General features: G+C 43.0%; 1 protein-coding gene across 3 annotated transcripts in view; it reads left to right on the top strand.

Moving 5' to 3' along the window:
* Positions 1 to 15,747, top strand: part of LOC129852711 (AT-rich interactive domain-containing protein 3B-like) — an 84,396-nt gene extending 68,649 nt beyond the window's left edge. The window contains exons 5-10 of one of the 3 annotated variants that reach the window (XM_055918328.1): positions 6,814 to 6,997; positions 8,643 to 8,896; positions 10,485 to 10,754; positions 11,418 to 11,459; positions 11,665 to 11,757; positions 11,856 to 15,747. In XM_055918328.1, the coding sequence (XP_055774303.1) occupies positions 6,814 to 6,997; positions 8,643 to 8,896; positions 10,485 to 10,754; positions 11,418 to 11,459; positions 11,665 to 11,757; positions 11,856 to 12,040 (1,028 nt within the window). In that variant the 3' untranslated portion in view covers positions 12,041 to 15,747. Of the gene's footprint in view, positions 1 to 6,813; positions 6,998 to 8,642; positions 8,897 to 10,481; positions 10,755 to 11,417; positions 11,460 to 11,664; positions 11,758 to 11,855 lie in introns of all 3 variants that reach the window. The other 2 variants (XM_055918327.1, XM_055918329.1) reach the window with 2 other exon arrangements.
* Positions 15,748 to 18,474: the final 2,727 nt, after the last annotated feature.

The raw sequence follows: 18,474 nt of genomic DNA, 5'->3' as shown, positions 1-18,474 counted from the left end.
CTCCCTCTTTTTTTGATCTTGTTCTCTATCCAGCGTAGTGTCTTCTAAGCTGGGCTCTGCCCACTACTGACAATAATGCCTCAATTACTGTACTGTAACTCCCTCCCAGTGGGGTGAGAGGTGGCTGCCTCCTGGCCCTTCCTGCCCCTATGGGCCTCTCTCTGTTGGGCTCTGGCCCTGTCTGAACACTGGAAGTACTGCGAATGGAGGAAGGAGTTAGGGAGTGGCTCAGGGAGCCTTCACCACCACAGCACTTCCCACCACCATGACCTCTGACCTCCACAGCCATTAATCACTCGCCTCCTGATGGCCCTGTCCCAGGGGGGAAATCAGTCCAGGGCAAAGGATGATGGGATGTGAAGCCTGTAGCCAATTACAAATCGTTTCGGTGCTGCAGTGGACAAATCCCTGCTGCCCTTTGAGAGAAAGCAGCCAATAGTGGCCTACATTAACGCTAGCATGAGCTAATGCTTCAGCTGTTCAATATGTGGCCTGCTATCATGGCTACGCTGCTCTGTTACTCATTTCTACATCGACTGAGTCTGGGGTTGTGTTCCCCAGATTAAAATGTGTTTAAAGTGATTATGCCCACAGACCTAAAAGAGCTAGAGCAGATGTTTATCACCAAAGACTGGTGGGTTGTTAGTTCTCGCTCATGTTTCTCTATCTCCTCCAGTCTAGCTGAAGGGGCTTTGGTTAATTACGTCATTTAATCATTTTCATAAATGGATTGTTGCAGTTTGCTCACATTTCAGCAGATCCTATTGAAACGTGTTCATTTGATTCTGTAGCGCTAGGTTTATTGTAGCGCTAGGTTTATTGTCGCGTTTGTATTTGGTTTACGCAGGCAGAATATCTGCTTCAGAGGGGAAAAAATCTATTGTCTAAATTAAAATACTGATTCTTGCGGAAAAAAAACACTTCTCTACATCGCTTCCTGATGGTCCTATTCCTAACATTGATATTAGTGTGCTGGAATGGAAGAGGCATTGATGTGAATTAAAGCCTAAATGCTGGGTTGTCAGTGCAGGTCAGGTCTTTTGTGCTTATCTGCTCTGGCCTCATTGTCCAGGGGGACATACGGCTGGCTGTGTATGAAAACGGCTTCTTGCTGACCTGCACTTTAATTCAGACATCAATAACCCCTGGCCAACCTCTGACCCCTGCAGTTGTACTAATTGTTTGATGCAGGATTGATGTCGTTGCAGCATTAAATAACTGTGGCCTGACCAGGGCTCAGGATGGCCTTTTACACAACATTCCTTCTGCTTTTGATAGGCTGTATGTTCTGGAAGCGCTGCGCCGGGCTGGGCTACTGCCTCCTGTTCTATCTACCCTCTACCCAGCCTCTCTCCATCTCTCTCTCTGGTGGCTGGTGGTAGTGACACCATGCTCTCTGTGCTAATCAAACATCCTGCCTGACGTGATCTCATACACCACTCAGAGAGACAGGACTCCAGACACATTATTAGGCTGTTGGCACTTCCTCAATCTTACAGGAAACTGATATGTCCTAGCGGCCATGGACAATCTAAAATTCATGTTATGTGTATATTGTACCCTAGTTTTGTGAAATGTCTGTTTATCCTTTCAGATTTGTTTTATTTATTTCTACTCAATACTACTACTACTACTACTACAGTACTATAGATGAGAAAGTGGCTATTTTGGCAAAAGTGTCATCTGTTAATTGTCTCTAGAGATCAGAATGTTGAATTCGGGGAAAAGCTGAGACTATTCCCACTGTCTTGTAGGTGTAGTCGATTTTGATTTCCTAGCTTAGCTAGCTGTAATTACCGCTGGCTTTGTTGATGGCCTATTGTATATAGGCTTTATTCATAAGTAGGGTTGCAAAGATTCAGAAACTTTCTGGTAAAGTTCAAGGAATTTTTCTAGAAATTTTCCATGGGAAGTTAAGCCTGGGAATCTGGGGAATTTTGCTTAAATTCATCAAAAAAGTTAGCTTATAACAGTGGAACTTTTTTTGTGGGATACACATACGGCAATTCTAGGTCTTGTCGCATATTTTGGTTAAACTATCCCCAATTCAATGGAATTGCAACCCTCTGCATGCACAGTGCATTCTTCCATCACATGTGCTGTACAGCTGATTCTCACGATCTTGCACACTAATGAGATGCTATTGAGCCCACACAACTACACTGTCTGAGCCAAGGACTACATGTTTTCTGGTACGTTTTGATTACAATACTAGGTGGGGTGAATGTATTTTATACGACACATGATTTTTTGTTAACTAGTAAATAGTAGCCTACAGAAAAGTGTTACAATATTTTCTGCTAGTTAGTTTTTGCTACCATGTGGGTTTTAGCTTGCTTGAGTCTGCTAACTGAGGAGTGTTAATTCACCTGTTTCCATACATGTTTCATATTAAAACATTTATCTTACAAAGGAGTTGTTTAATCTAACTGCTTAACTATTTATCTGTACGTGTAATTGTTTTTTTGTTTTTTACTTCTTTTCTAATCTTTACAGGAAAATGTCACAGGCACTATCTGATGTGTGGATACATTTCACTGCAGCTAATGTAGAAGGAAAAGCTGTGTACATTTGCGAATACTGTGCAAAATCATATGTGAAGAATGTAACAAAGATGCAGAATCCTCTGACCAAGTGCATAAAAAGTTCCCTCAGCGCTCACAACATGCAACCTCTGATAAAAGTCCCTCTACTTCCATTCGGAGTGAAAATTATGAATCAGACACCTTATCGATAGCAACAGCTCATGGTTCTCCTGGAATCAGAAGTTTTTTAGACTCAAGGGAGGAATGTAGTCAGAGAAATGCTGATGACTGTCTTGCTCCAGCTGTGTATGCAACTGGTTCATCTTTCATGCTCACAGGCAATGTGTATTGGAAGAGATTTCTGAATGTTCTTTGCCCAGCATACACCCCTCCAACCAGACATGCTTTATCTACTCATTTGCTGGATGCAGTGTTCAAGTGCAGGTCAAGCAAATCATAGAGAAAGCAAACTGTATTGCAACCATCTCCTGATCGGTGGTCGAATGTTCGTGGGCAAGGAATAATTAACTACATCTCCACCCCTCAACCAGTATTCTACAAGAGCACAGACACAAGGGACAACAGACACACCGGTCTCTACATTGCAGATGAGCTGAAGGCAGTCATCAGTGACCTTGGACCACAGAAGGTATTTGCACTGGTGACAGACAATGCTGCGAACATGAAGGCTGCTTGGTGTAAAGTGGAGGGCTACTACCCTCACATCACACCCATTGGCTGTGCTGCTCATGCATTGCATCTGCTCCTCAAGGACATCATGGCACTGAAAACAATGGATACACTCTACAAGAGAGACAAGGAAATGGTTAGGTTTGCTGCTATAACTTGATGACCCTTCACAAGCTACCTCACCAAGCAAAGTGAGAAGAATAAGAGCACCACATTGAAGCTGCCACTCATTGGGGTGGTGTTGTCATCACGTTTGACAGTCTCCAAGAAATGGCCATATCAGTCTGCTCATATGGACATCCCCATCAAGAGGATCTTCCTGCATGATGTATTTTGGGAGAGAGTGGTAAGCAGGCTGAAACTCCTGAAACTTATAGCAGTAGCCATTGCACGGATTGAGGGAGACAATGCCATCCTGTCTGATGTTTAGACTCTACTTGCAGATGTAAGAGAAGAAATCCGTACTGCCCTGCCCACTTCACTGTTACTCCAAGCAGAGAACTGCAGTTCTGAAATGCATCAAAACGTGTGTTGAACCCCAAGTATGCTGGCAAGAGCATCCTGTCTGGTGCAGGGATCAACAAGGCCTATGGTGTCATGATTACCGTGTCTCGCCACCTTGGCCTGGATGAGGGCAAGGTTCTTGGCAGTCTGGCAAAGTACAGTTCCAAGCAAGAGCTTTGGGATGGAGATGCAATATGGCAGTCGTGCCAACATATCTCATCAGCCACCTGGTGGAAGGGACTTTGTGGATCTCAGGCTCTTTCCCCTGTTGCCTCCATCATCCGCCAAATCCCACCAACATCAGCCACCTCAGAGCGCAACTGGTCCTTGTTTGGGAACACACACACAAAAGCACGCAACGGGCAGACCAAGGGTTGAAAAATTGGTGGCAATCCGGACCAATTTGAGGCTTTTTGAGCCTGACAACGAGCTATCCTCAACAAGGTTGGAAAGTGACAGTGAAGATGAGGCCTCAGAGTCTGATGTTCAAGAGGTGGACATTGTATGTTGAAAACATTTTTGGGAGATGCGATGGATCATTGGGGATTAGAGGTCGACCGATTATGATTTTTCAACGCCGATACCGATTATTGAAGGACCAAAAACGCTGATACCGATTTTAATCGGACGATTTTTATAATAAAAAAAAAAGAAAAATGTAATAATAACAATTACAACAATACTGAATGAACACTTATTTTAACTTAATTTAATACATCAATAAAATCAGTTTAGCCTCAAATAAATAATGAAACATGTTCAATTTGGTTTAAATAATGTGTTGGAGAAGAAAGTAAAAGTGCAATATGTGCCATGTAAGAAAGCTAACGTTTAAGTTCCTCAGAACATGAGAACATATGAAAGCTGGTGGTTCTTTTTAACATGAGTCTTCAATATTCCCAGGTAAGAAGTTTTAGGTTGTAGTTATTATAGGAATTATAGGACTATTTCTCTCTCTACCATTTTTGTATTTCATATACCTTTGACTATTGGATGTTCTTATAGGCACTTTAGTATTGCCAGTGTAACAGTATAGCTTCCATCCCTCTCCTCGCCGCTACCTGGGCTCGAACAAGGAACACATCGACAACAGCCACCCTCGAAGCAGCGTTACCCATGCAGAGCAAGGGGAACAACTACTCCAAGTCTCAGAGCGAGTGATGTTTGAAACGCTATTAGCGCGCACCCCGCTAACTAGCTAGCCATTTAACATCGGTTACACCAGCCTAATCTCGGGAGTTGATAGGCTTGAATTCATAAACAGCAGAGCTGCTGTCAAAACGCACGAAAGTGCTGTTTGAATGAATGTTTACGAGCCTGCTGGTGCCCACCATCGCTCAGTCAGACTGCTCTATCAAATCATAGACTTAATTATAACATAATAACACACAGAAATACGAGTCTTAGTTTCCGGATTCGACCATATTAATGACCTATCATCTCGAAAAACAAAACAATTATTCTTTCAGTGAAATACGGAACTGTTCTGTATTTTATCTAACGGGTGGCTTCCATCAGTCTAAATATTCCTGTTACATTGCACAACCTTCAATGTTATGTCATAATTACGTAAAATTCTGGCAAATTAGTTCGCAATGAGCCAAGCGGCCCAAACTGTTGCATATACCCTGACTCTGCGTGCAATGAACGCGAGAGAAGTGACACAATTTCACCTGGTTAATATTGCCTGCTAACCTGGATTTCTTTTAGCTAAATATGCAGGTTTAAAAAATATATACTTCTGTGTATTGATTTTAAGAGAGGCATTGATGTTTATGGTTAGGTACACGTTGGAGCAACGACAGTCCTTTTTCCGCGAATCCGCACCGCATCGATTATATGCAACGCAGGACACGCTAGATAAACTAGTAATATCATCAACCATGTGTAGTTAACTAGTGATTATGATTGTTTTTTATAAGATAAGTTTAATGCTAGCTAGCAACTTACCTTGGCTTACTGCATTCGCGTAACAGGCAGGCTCCTTGTGGAGTGCAATGAGAGGCAGGTGGTTAGAGCGTTGGACTAGTTAACTGTAAGGTTGCAAGATTGAATCCCAGAGCTGACAAGGTAAAAATCTGTCGTTCTGCCCCTGAACAAGGCAGTTTACCCACCGTTCCTAGACCGTCATTGAAAATAAGAACATGAGACTTTGAATCAGGACCAGGGCTAATCTCCTGGCCTGATCATATTGCTATTTGAAAAATACATTAATGGGTCTTATTCCAGGTTAGAGCTGCGGAGGCTGGGAGGATGGGAGGATTGGCTGCTATTAACCACTGTGCCACAAAGCTGGCTTGGCTTCAGCCTGGCCGTCCTCTCTACTCAGCAGCCACTCTGCACCAGGGCCCGGGCAGCACTAGCACAACAGCTAATAGCCGAGGGGTGTGGATTTACTCTGCACAATCCCCGAAATAAGCTTCATTATACCCAGGCCATCCATGCTCCCCCCCCCCCCCCGCTGCCCAAAGATTAGCAGGCCTACAAGCGCCCCCACCCCCCCGACATGTCGGGACTGGAGAGTGGCGCGTAGCACTTTTTTCTAGACCAGGGTTACACCCCCCCCCCCCCCCCCCCCCGACACACACACTTTCTACACGCTTTACTGCAGATAAGCTGTTAACAAGATTAATGCATCTGCATCAAAAGTCTGGAGCAGGTTCACTTTGTTGTTTGCAAATCCCTCTTTCCAGGTCCAGCTGTCTTTGCCTTAACTTGGCTAATATGTTCTCTTTGTCATTTTTATTCTTTTGTGTTTACGTTTTCCAGTCTAATCCAACCGGCTCTCTGAGTTATGGGCCTCTGTCACCGAGAGCAGTAACGATATCATCTGGGTATTTTTCAGCAAACCATGTGGGGTGAAAATGTACTTTCAATAATAGAAGATCGCGTGCCATTTCTGTTTCAATTAACTTTTCAAAGCATGTTACAGTGCTATGAAAATATTGAGTAAAAAACAAAACAATGTTAACTTTTTTTTAAAGTTGTTAAAATGTGCAACAAACCTCCTCATCCACACCATTCCAGCTCCTTCAGCAATGTCACTTTAACAGGATATTTGGATCCCTATTGATGCGTGTGGTTCTACCTTCAGGGACTCCAGTGAACCGCATCCCCATCATGGCCAAGCAGGTTCTGGACCTGTACATGCTTTACAAGCTGGTGACAGAGAAGGGCGGCCTGGTGGAGGTCATCAACAAGAAGATCTGGAGAGAGATCACCAAGGGCCTCAGCCTGCCCACCTCTATCACCTCTGCTGCCTTCACCCTCCGCACACAGTAAGTCTCTCTCTCTCTCTACCCCATTCTGCTTAGTCATGTGCCCCTATGGTGTGTATCTGTGTCTCTCTCTTTCTATGACGGCTGTCTGTCTGCATGTTTCCGTTCATCCTGACCCTAGGTGTGTGTGTGTGTGTGTGTGTGTGTGTGTGTGTGTGTGTGTGTGTGTACATCCCTCTCTTTTAACTACTCACCTCTCGCTGCATTCCATCCTCCATCCATTACATCACACGTGTGAGGAGCCCATTGATCCAATAGATTATGTGATTTGGGTCAGAGTTCACAGCAATTGAGGTGTGCTTTCACTGAGGGGCGAGCGCTCTGCGTTCTGGAAGCCCCTGTGTAGGGCTTTAGCTCACTACACTGCTGCCTGTATACCAGAGAGCCTTAATGAACCTTTATGTATTTTTAATGCTAGCCTACTCAGCCTGCCTGTTCTCTCCAGCAGCAACGGTCCACTGGTCTTATCTAATGGATAGTGCTCTTCACTCCGTATTGATCCTCGGTGTTCTCTCTCCATTATGCGCTTCGCTTTTATACATTTTTATGAGGTGGAAAAATACCTATGCTGCTAATGCTACTGCACACTCAGGCTGTTACATACCATGGTCTCTGTTAGGTAGCTATTTGACCTCTCTGCCACTGCATCAACACTACATGAACAAAAGTATGTGGACACCTGCTCGTCCAACATCTCATTCCAAAGTCACGAGCATTAACATGGAGTTGGTCCCCCCCTTTGCTGTCTCCACTCTTCTGGGAAGGCTTTCCAGTAGATGTTGGAACATTTATACCATAGGTGTTTGAAAGGGTTGAGGTCAGGGCTCTGTGCAGGCCAGTCAAGTTGTTCCACACCGATCTCGACAAACCATTTCTGTTTTGTGCACGGGGGCATTGTCATGCTGAAACAGGAAAGGGCCTTCCCCAAACTGTTGCCACAATGTTGGAAGCACAAAATCGTCTAGAATGTCATTGTATGCTGTAGCATTAAGATTTCAGACTGCCAGATGGTGAAGCGTGCTCCAGAGTCCATTGGCGGCGAGCTTTACACCACTCCAGCCAACGCTTGGCATTGCTCATGGTGATCTTAGACTTGTGTGCGGCTGCTCGGCTATGGAAACCGGTTTAATGAAGCTCCCAACATTCTTGTGCTGACGTTGCTTCCAAAGGCATTTTGGAACAGCCGATTTTAAGCGCTACGCACTCTTTCTGTGAGCTTGTGTGGCCTACCACTTCACGGCTGAGCCGTTGTTGCTCCTAGACGTTTCCACTTCACAATAACAGCACTTTCAGTTGACCTGGGCAACTCTACCAGGGGAGAAATTAGACAAACTGACTTGTTGGAAATTTGGCATCCTATGACGGTGCCACGTTGAAAGTCACTGAGCTCTTCAGTAAGGCCATTCTACTGCCAATGTTTGTCTATGGAGATTGCATGGCAGTGTGCTCAATTTTATACACCTGTCAGCAACGAGTGTGGCTGAAATAGCCGAATCCACTAATTTGAAGGGGTGTCCACATACTCTTGCAAATATAGTGTGTGTGTGTACTCTGATCTGAAGACCATGTATGCACGCATGACTAAGTCGCTTTGGTCTGCCGAATGGCATATTTTATCTTCCATCTTAATGTTTGTCTCATTCAGGTACATGAAGTACCTGTATCCCTTTGAGTGTGAGAGGAAAGGTCTAAGTTCGCCAGGCGAGCTTCAGGCGGCCATCGACAGTAACCGCCGGGAGGGCCGTCGTCCCAGCTACAGCAGCAGCCTCTTCCGCTTCTCCTCCAGCACAGCCCCTCACATCCTCTCCCCTCCCAAGATGCACCTGTCTGCCCTGGGGGCGGGAGCCGCTGGGAGCCTCAACGGCCTGCTGGCCTCACCCGTACACTCTCTCAAAAAAGGTGAGTATTAAAGGATCAACAACTTCTCAATAAACGACTGGAAATTAAGGGTTAAGATTAGAAAATAAATTATTATAAATGTATTAATACAAATAAATACTGTAGTTTAAGATATAGCCTAAACACAGAGTAGCCATCTTGGCAAAAGGAAAACAAAGCCCATGCTGTCTATTGGGTTCAAATAAGATAGAAGTGAGAGTTTAGCTCCGAGTTTTGGAGCGCATCAGACTGATCAGAGCACAATCCTCAAGAAATATCCATAGTGCCGTGGCGCCCTCTGTCGCAATGGTTATGAACTACAGTAGAATATTCTTGAATTGTCTGGAAAGGATTAGACACCACAGCCTACAGTGAGTAGTATTACAAGAAGAATGCTCTGATTTATTAATAGCCCTTTACAGGAGTATTTTGTACTTTACACACGTTACTTTCATTGGCAGACCTTGTGTTATAGAATCTCTGCAGCACATGAGGTTGGTGACACCTTACTTGGGGAAGACAGGCTCTTGGGAATGGCTGGAGCGGAATAAGTGGAATGGTATCAAACACAAGGTTTCTGCCAACCGTGTGGCGCAGTGATCTAAGGTACTGCATTGCAGTGCTTGAGGCGTCACTACAGACCTGGGTTTGATCCCAGGCTGTGTCACAGCCGGCTGTGACCGGGAGACCCACGAGGCGGCGCGCTATTGGCGGAGTGTCGTCCGTGTTAGGGGAGGGTTTGGCCGGCCGGGATGTCCTTGTCCCATCACGCTCTGGCGACTCTTTGTGGCGGGCCGGGCGCCTACTGTACGGTGTTTCCTCCGACACATTGGTGCGCCTGGCTTCTGGGTTAAGCGAGCAGTGTCAAGAAGCAGTGATGCTTGGCAGGGTCATGTTTCGGAGGACGCATGGCTCTTGACCTTCGCCTCTCCTGAGTCAGTACGAGAGTTGCAGCGATGGGACAAGACTGTAACTACCAATTGAATATCATGAAATTGGGGAGAAAAAGGGTACAAAACATATGGTTTCCATGTGTTTGATGCCATTCCATTAATTCCAACCATTTATTATGAGCCGTCCTCCCCTCAGCAGCCTCCACTGTTTGCCAGTGTGTATTGTACTGTAGATTGTGTGATGATCGATGCACTCCCTTTGTGATCAAAGCGTCTGAGTGTGACTGAGGGTTTGACCCTGGGCTGTTCACTGTCTCTTAACCATTTACTACTGATTAATAACATGTTTCCCACAGACAGCAGGACACTTTACGGCCAGCCTGGATTACAGCTGTCTGTCCACATCAATAGGATCTGGCTTGATCACTACCATTACCTGTTTTTCTTATCTGATCTTGCCTTTGATGTTATTGGAATGTGGCTCAGTTACAGAAAATACTGTATAATGGCCCACATAATTGCTGTGTCTTTTTTCTTCTCTAAAATAGGTAGTTATTGTTTCAACAGATCTCCCTCCCTTTCTTTGGCCTCATTTTACTATGTTAAATTGTCATTTTATTTTAAAATAATCTTCATATCCTACGATACTGAAATGAATCTCAGTTTTGTTTCCATGGAAGTAACATATCCTACCTCTCCTACCCTGCCTCTAGAAGAGATCACCCCCTCCATGATAGCAGCGGCTCGTGGTTCCTCCATGTCCCTGGCGCTGGGGCAGCAGCAGATGTCAGGGCTGGCGCGAGCTGCCACTCTGGAGCAGCTGAGGGAGAAGCTGGAGACTGGCGAGGGCCCTGAGAGGAAGATGGCACGCCTGGCAGAGGAGCAGCAGCAGCGTCTGATGCAGCAGGCCTTCCAACACAACCTGCTTGTCATGGCCTCCCAGGTCCCCATGAACCTGCGCCTGGGCAACAGCGCCACCGCTAGAGGTACGTCCCCAGGCTGACTCCCCCTGGGCACTCTATACAGTTACATATCATAGTCAGTTTGTATCTGACACATACAGTACATTCTATACGTATTCGAGACTGGAGTAATGCCTGATATGCACTAGTAATTATTTTTCAATGAAACATACATTTAAGTACACTAGTGATGCACGCTGAAGTTCCTTCGATGCCTGACTCTCTCTGAGCACCGTGAAAAAACACACAGCGTACACCAGATACCCTCACAGTTCTCCAACTCCCATTCCTCAGCTCCCCCGTGAGATACAGGATGACATTTAGAAGCCATTATAAAGGCAACGCAGTGATCACTGCACAACAGAGATGAAGGCTGCCAGGCCACTCTGCTAGCTGACTCACTGACCTGCGCCTCTTCAGCTCAGCCTCTGGCTGTTTGGATGTACGTCATAACACATGCTTTATTTGGTGCCTTAATGTTATCACATGCTGGTTATTCCTCTCACTCTCACACTCACACACTCACTCACTCACTCACTCACTCACTCAGTAGAGGTGCAGCCTGTATGTGTGTTTGCGAGTACAACAATCAACAAATTATGACTACTACACAATAAAAGCTTTGAGAGGGGAAGTGCAGAATGTTTTCCTGGAGTTACTGTGACATGATTGTGTTTCTCTCCTCAGTGGGTTATGCAGATGTATGCTGCAAGACACCCACAAGGAAATGTGCGTGACACCCGATTCTCACTTACTGCATGTTATTGTACAGTACCTGTGTAGACAATGAATAGAGTTCAATTCTAGTTCCCATGTTTCTGCGTCCTTTCCTTTGGAGAATTATTATTATTTTTATTTTTTTGAATGTGTCAGAGGTTCTGGATTTGCTTTCTGCCCACAGTGGTTTACACTTCCTATTTATCTTTCTTTCTAGATGAGAAGCAGCAGGACATGGCTCTGAGCATCTCCACCAATGGATCTGCTAGCATCAGTGCGTCTGTGGAGGTCAACGGCACACACTATTCAGGTGTGTGCGTGCGTGAGCGTACATACACTCAGAAATAAACGCATTTGGCTGTGTTGTTCATCTTGCTGTAATGTTCTGTTTGTCCTTCTGTCCTGTAGGAACCCTGTTTGCACAGAGGTCAGGCGCACCAGGGACTAGCGTGTCCACTGCGGCCACAGTGCCCCCTGCTGGACCCAGCGCTGGGTTTGGGTTCGCCACCTCTGCTCATAGCCACAGTCCAAGCTCCTCCTCCTCTTCCAAGGAGCCTTGCTCGGCAGAGCCCTCCGCCAGTGGCTCACCTTAGCTCAGGCCACCCTACCACCCACTCTCCAGGCTTTTCCTCACCACCGAGGCCTAGCATGAATACAGTACATTGATAAATCGATAAGAAAAAAACTGTTGCACAACAAATACCTCATCGCTCCTGTCAACCTTGGCTACCCGTTTATGAATACACAATTCACACACCCAATTACATCTCAAGAAAACATGCACCCACACACACACCTATGCATTTTACACACTCGACACACATGTACACAAACACACATGCATTTCAGACACCCAGCACACGGAGACTCTTATACCAAATGCATGCTAAACACAATCAAAGCGCTCAGCCAAAACCCACTGACAGGTGTTCACAACTGAACTCGAAGAGTTTTATTTTATGATTTTGTTTGTTGCCATTTGTATTTTATTTGTATTTTTTTATAATTTTTTTAGTTATCTTTATACATATCTAAAAACAAGTAACCTGCAGTGGTATCTTTACCTCAGGAGCTGTAGTATACTTCACCTGAATTAACTTTATTTTTGTATCCTTTTTGATCTTGTTGAAATCAGGGGAATTTTGGGGAATTTCACAACGGAACCTCACTCACCTCAGCACACCTCCTACGCATTTATACAGTAACTCTATCACAACGCTCGAGTTGCCATGACGACGGTCCGTAACCTTTTTACTTCTGAGTGCACTACATTATTGATCCTACAGATCGCCATGTAATACCTCGTATACAGTAGTCACTCCCACAATCAATACCAGGGAAGTCACCCACTCATTCAGCCTATTTGGAATGATGTACTTAATCTTCAATTGAACTGAAGATACAGATGGGCCTTGTGTCTAAAGGGCTTTGAGGATCAGAATTAGCTTTGGAAGTTTTATCACGCACAATGCGATGTTATAATAACCGACTGATCCGCCGATCTGTTTAGAACTAGCAAGCCCCAAACTCACCACCCCGCATCTATCTATCTATCTAATCATCAGAAAGGTAGTGAAGGTGTTCTGGTCCCTGCTCTGGGATCAGTGTGTGTCCCTATTTCAATTCAACAGAGAGGAGAGACATATCACCCATCAATGGTTTTCCTCAAACACTGGCAGACCAGAAGTGTTTTAACCACATACCTTTTCAAACCTCATATTCGCCTCTCCGTTTGGGAGAGGGGCCTTTCTCAGGAAGCATCGTGAAGTCTAATATTATGGACTCGCTTTGTCATTTAAAAAAGGATCCCACTGAAAGAATGCGCAAGTCTAACAGACTGTCTTCAAAAGAATACCTCAGACTCTCTAGAAGGAGACGTACACTACATACCTCATTGCTGCAAAGCCAGCGTGACTTGACCTGGTGGGTTGAGTCCCTGCGACGAGCAACGGTCCACAGGAGTGGACTGCCGGAATGCTGGACTACATACGTAGAGACTTGACTGCTGGATTTTCTTGGGGACACATTATTATACCAAGCTGAACTGGGATGGGTTTGCTCTCCTCCGGTTTTCTCTGGCTTACTTCATACTGCGTTTTATGAGAATAAATCTATTTAAGAGTATTGCTCTGCATGTGTACAATCAGGTGGTCAGTTTTTTACACCGTAATCCTCTGGTGTGTGGGGTAGCCTCTGGTCGGTGCACAGCTGAATACCAAAGACTAGCCCTGTTCCCTGCCCAGGCTGTTGTGGGCTAGCTGCTGTGGGTTAGCTGAATAGGCTAGCTGAACCACTAGGTAAGATACAGTGGGGTAAAGAATGGGTTTCATGATAGCCCATCTTCTATAGTCCCTGCTGTTAAAGTTGTCAGCTCTAGTTATGTTGCTTTCCTTATCTTAATCAGACCTTTGCTTACCTGTGATTGAATCTTGGGACTGGTATGGTTCTGCCTGGCATGGCACGCATCACCTGACATATACCAGGGGTATACCTCAGTGAGTTATGCTGCACAAAGCCCTTTGACCTAACCTTGACATTGAATAAGACGGAGAAAGGGTAGCTGTTTTGCCAACTGGTTTCTCTGTCTCAATTCAAAGTTCAGGCCTTCCAAATTCCTCCGACACATCCACTGTTACAGTATTTCCATTCTCAAACTGTTCAGGTAATTTCTCAGCATTTTTAATAGAACATGATTTGGATGAAATAAATTTCTAGCATTATCTGTGTTGAATGTGAGGCGTTTAACTGTTTCTGAACCTTTTAGAGACTTGACTCCTTATCTCTGAGGTGGGCAGCCTTGTTGTTTTCTTTTTTAAATTTAACTGGTCGGTTAAGAACGAATTCTTATTTACAATGACGGCCTAGGAACAGTGGTTAACTGCCTTGTTCAGGGGCAGAACGACAGATTTTTACCCTGTCAGCTCGGGGATTCGATCTAGCAACCTTTCGGTTACTGGCATAACGCTTTAACCACTAGGCTACCTGCTTCCCTAGTAAGCTGTGTTTTAGCTGTTATTTGTTGGCTTTTGTGGTGCAGACCACAGGTCAGGATTACAGGACCACCACAACATATATACAATGACTGAAGACACACCTGCAATCGCTCGACGAAATATTATGTCCACATTTAATAAAGGTGAAAGATGTAGTTGCTGCCTTAATCAGCTGTGAGAGACCAGTGAACCTTTCAGGACTCTCTGCTAGGAATGACTGTTTTATCTTCAAGCTTAATCCTTTGAAGAGTGAACTATTTCCATTATCTTTATGAATTCAGTCAGACATTAAGGCATTCATCGTTCAAGTTATTGGTTTCAAAACCAAGGTATGCTATTTATTTGTTGATTTTTCTTCTGATGGACCGAGTTAGCTGGATCACTTAGGTGGTGTCACTAAAACCCTTTTTAGTTTCTCTCGCTGTTTTCTATCCAATCAGTCTAGTCAATGACTGTCTGACAGTGTAGCCTTACAGCCTTTGCATGAGAGTGTGAGAGCAAGTTCTGAATATGCAACAACCATGTAATGCTATGTAGGAGAATGCAGGTGGTGCTGTCCTCTAAGACCACACCATGACAAGGGTGGGCGACAGGTTAGAACCACATTCACTGGGAATTCAGTTTACAGCACAGGCTTATGTGGGTTACAATTGTGTGTCTGTGTGAGCTCTTGAAGACCTCTTACCTCAGGGCATTGGGCTGCTGTCATTGTTGCATTTGATAATGAAGTTATGCAATTGGCATGTATACTGAGGGACACATCCAAATGCAAATCTTGGACAACCCTAAAGCTGTCTCTAGTGACTTGCTAAATGCTATTTTAGACTGGTTCGGTTTTTGTCGCTTTTTGATTTTTGTCATCAGTTACAGGCAAGGTCACATCACTCAGGAAACTGTGAAGTTGAAAGTCTGCAGAACCTTGTCCCTGGATGGTTTGGATTTTATTAGATTATTAATTGTTTAAATCTAACCTAATCTGTGTAATACGTAAGTGGTTATTGAATACCTCATTTATCAATTCTGTTGTTTTTGGCTTGTATAATGCTCCGTATATACATCTGTGGGGTTTGTGCATATTTTTGTACGGTTGTTATCATGTCCATAATAACATTACTGATATAGTTTTCTCTTTTGATTAAAACAAATTGAGATGTGAATGCTTGTAAAACTGGTTTGTGCTGATTGTATTTAAAAGAGGAGCACTTTTCCAAAGTGATTGACACATTCAGTTTTGTTCATATTAGTAATATAAAGATATGGTTCTCAGGGCTTTAAACTTGTATGTCATGATAAAGTTTTACTTTATATCTTGTGTGTGTGTGTGTGTGTGGTTTTTGTGAAGTGTGGCTTGAATTTCCTTCGTCCTTCCTTTCGCTTGGGGCCAACTGGAACAACAACAAAAAAGACAGAGAAATACACTGGTGAAATTGAACTAGGCCTACTCTCATATCCCGGTGTGGACCTTTTTAAATATACATTTTCATTGGCACATGAATGATACAGGACTTGGAGCTGTGTTTCAGCAGCTGCACCATAGAGATTAGAGCAAGAAATGTTCTAAGTGCAGGAAGGTAGTTGATAACATTTTGTCAGGTTAAAAACACAAGTTCCCTGATTACTAACCGCTTCCCCCACTTCATATAATGTCCCATAAAGACCATGTGACAGCTGAGACCTGTTTTGCTACACTGGCCTAAACTGCCTGTTTTTTTTTTGTTTTTGTTTTTTTCTGGGGGGGTGGATCAGCTTAATATTGCGGAAAGAATGTTGCTTCCAATGTAATTGTCTGCATCATTTCCAATCCCCCATATTTTTGGGGTAAATATATATATCCATTCACGTATGCATACATATACACATATATACATACACATACCTACATAGACATACATACTTTTTTAAAGAGTATACCTTTATTATTATTCCCCGCAAACCCTACCACCGATCCCCCAATTGGAGTAAACTGATAAACATTTCTGTTTTTACCTTCAATTTATACATCTTATACACATTTTACAGACACAGTCTACTTTATAATAGTTCTCTCTTGTTTGTTCTTAGTCCTTCCTCTATTTCTGTTGTCCATCCAGTTTGATTTCCACTTGTAACTGTGCTATTTCACAATAGCTCCGCACCTATACACATTTCACAGATCCCGTATGCCCTACATTGTTTATCTTGTTATTAGTCCCACCCTTCAGCTCCACTCAACCTTTCCCATCTATCTTCCAACATCATCCATTTCGGATTTTTATTTGCCATATATTTTTCAACTGTGCTGTGATGCTTCACAAAAGATTTGAATCTTCCTATTCTCATAGCTTCCACGGATTGTAAATTAAAAATAAACAATTTTGCTAAAATAATTATTATATTATTGATTGATTGACTATGGCTTTTCAAATCCCCCAGTATTGCTATCTGTAGCGTTAGTTCTACGCAAATGTTGCAATTCTTCAACCATTCCTGGATCTGTGACCAAAAACGAGCTACATGCGGACAATACCAAAATAAATGGTCTAATGACTCTGCCTCCTCACAGCAGAATCTACAGAGCTGGGAAGATTGTATCCCCCATATATATAACATTCTATTAGTTGCAAGAATTTTGTACAATAATTTAAATTGAAAAATTCGAAGTTTTGAATCCGGCGTTGTTTTGCGTATCAATTCATAAACCATGTGCCAAGATTTTGCAATTTATATGGCACAGCTGTAAGTTTTTTGGTCCTTAAATGAAATTGGTATTTGTTTTTATTTATCACACTTTTCTATCACTATTTATGTTTTTTAATATAAGGCCGACATACAAGTTCCTTACTTTTATCCCCTTCCACCTGCCTCTTCCATTTTTGTGGTAATGCCGCAATTAATTGGTTGTAATTTTGGGTAGAGCAGACATTTCCATATGTCTGTGTTAGCTGCATGTGTGACATTACTCCACCAGTCCTATTTATGATATCATTCACAAAAATTATACCTTTTTTAAACATTTCTTCGATAAATACAGTTTTTTTATCAATTACTATATTTGAATTTAACCACAAGATTTGTTGTACTATTTGTTCCGTCCTTTCAGGTGGATTAAACTGAAATTGCAACCAACTTTCTAAGGCTTGTTTAAAAAATAAAGATATTTTGGAAATTATTTCCTTTTCAAGCAACCGAAAGTGAGCAGGTGTAATCTGAATAAAGGGAAAAAGGCCCTTCTTGAACATAGGATGAGACATTCGTACCAATCTACTAGAGAATCAGTTTGGATTTAAGTATAACTTTTGTATGACTGATGCCTTTAGTGAGAGGTCTAATGCTTTAATATTTAATAATTTCTGCCCTACAAATTCATATTCGTTATATAAATAGGCCCTTTTAATTTTATCTGGCTTGCCATTCCAAATAAAATTGAATATTTTTTGTTCATATAATTTAAAAAGCAGGTCACTAGGTGTAGGCAAAACCATAAGCAAATAGGTAAACTGTGATATGATTAAAGAGTTAATCAGGGTGATTTTCCCACAAATAGACAGGTATTTTCCTTTCCATGGTAGCAAGATCTTATCTATTTTTGCTAACTTTCTATAAAAATTTATTGGAGTGAGATCATTTCTTTCTTTTGGGATTTGTATACCGAGTATGTCCACATCACCGTCAGACCATTTAATTGGTAAACTACATGGCAATGTAAAATGTGTATTTTTTAGTGATCCAATACGTAATATGGTACATTTATCATAATTTGGTTTTAATCCAGAGAGGATAGCAAATGTATCTAGATCCTCTAAGAGGCCGTGGAGAGTTTCTAGTTGTGGTTTTAAAAGAAAACATGAATCATCAGCGTACAATGACACCTTAGTTTTTAGGCCCTGGATTTCTAATCCCTTAATATTAATGTTTGATCTAATTTTAACAGCTAACATTTCGATGGCAATAATAAATAGATATGCCGATAGTGGACAACCTTGTTTTACTCCTCTAGATAGTTTAAAACTTTCTGAGATGTAGCCATTATTTACTAAACTGCCTGTTACTCAAGC

This window comes from Salvelinus fontinalis, chromosome 4 (assembly GCF_029448725.1).
Source record: "Salvelinus fontinalis isolate EN_2023a chromosome 4, ASM2944872v1, whole genome shotgun sequence".
Taxonomy (NCBI): domain Eukaryota; kingdom Metazoa; phylum Chordata; class Actinopteri; order Salmoniformes; family Salmonidae; genus Salvelinus; species Salvelinus fontinalis.
The sequence above is the reverse complement of the archived record's forward strand: the minus strand, read 5'-3'. Positions and strand labels throughout refer to the sequence as shown.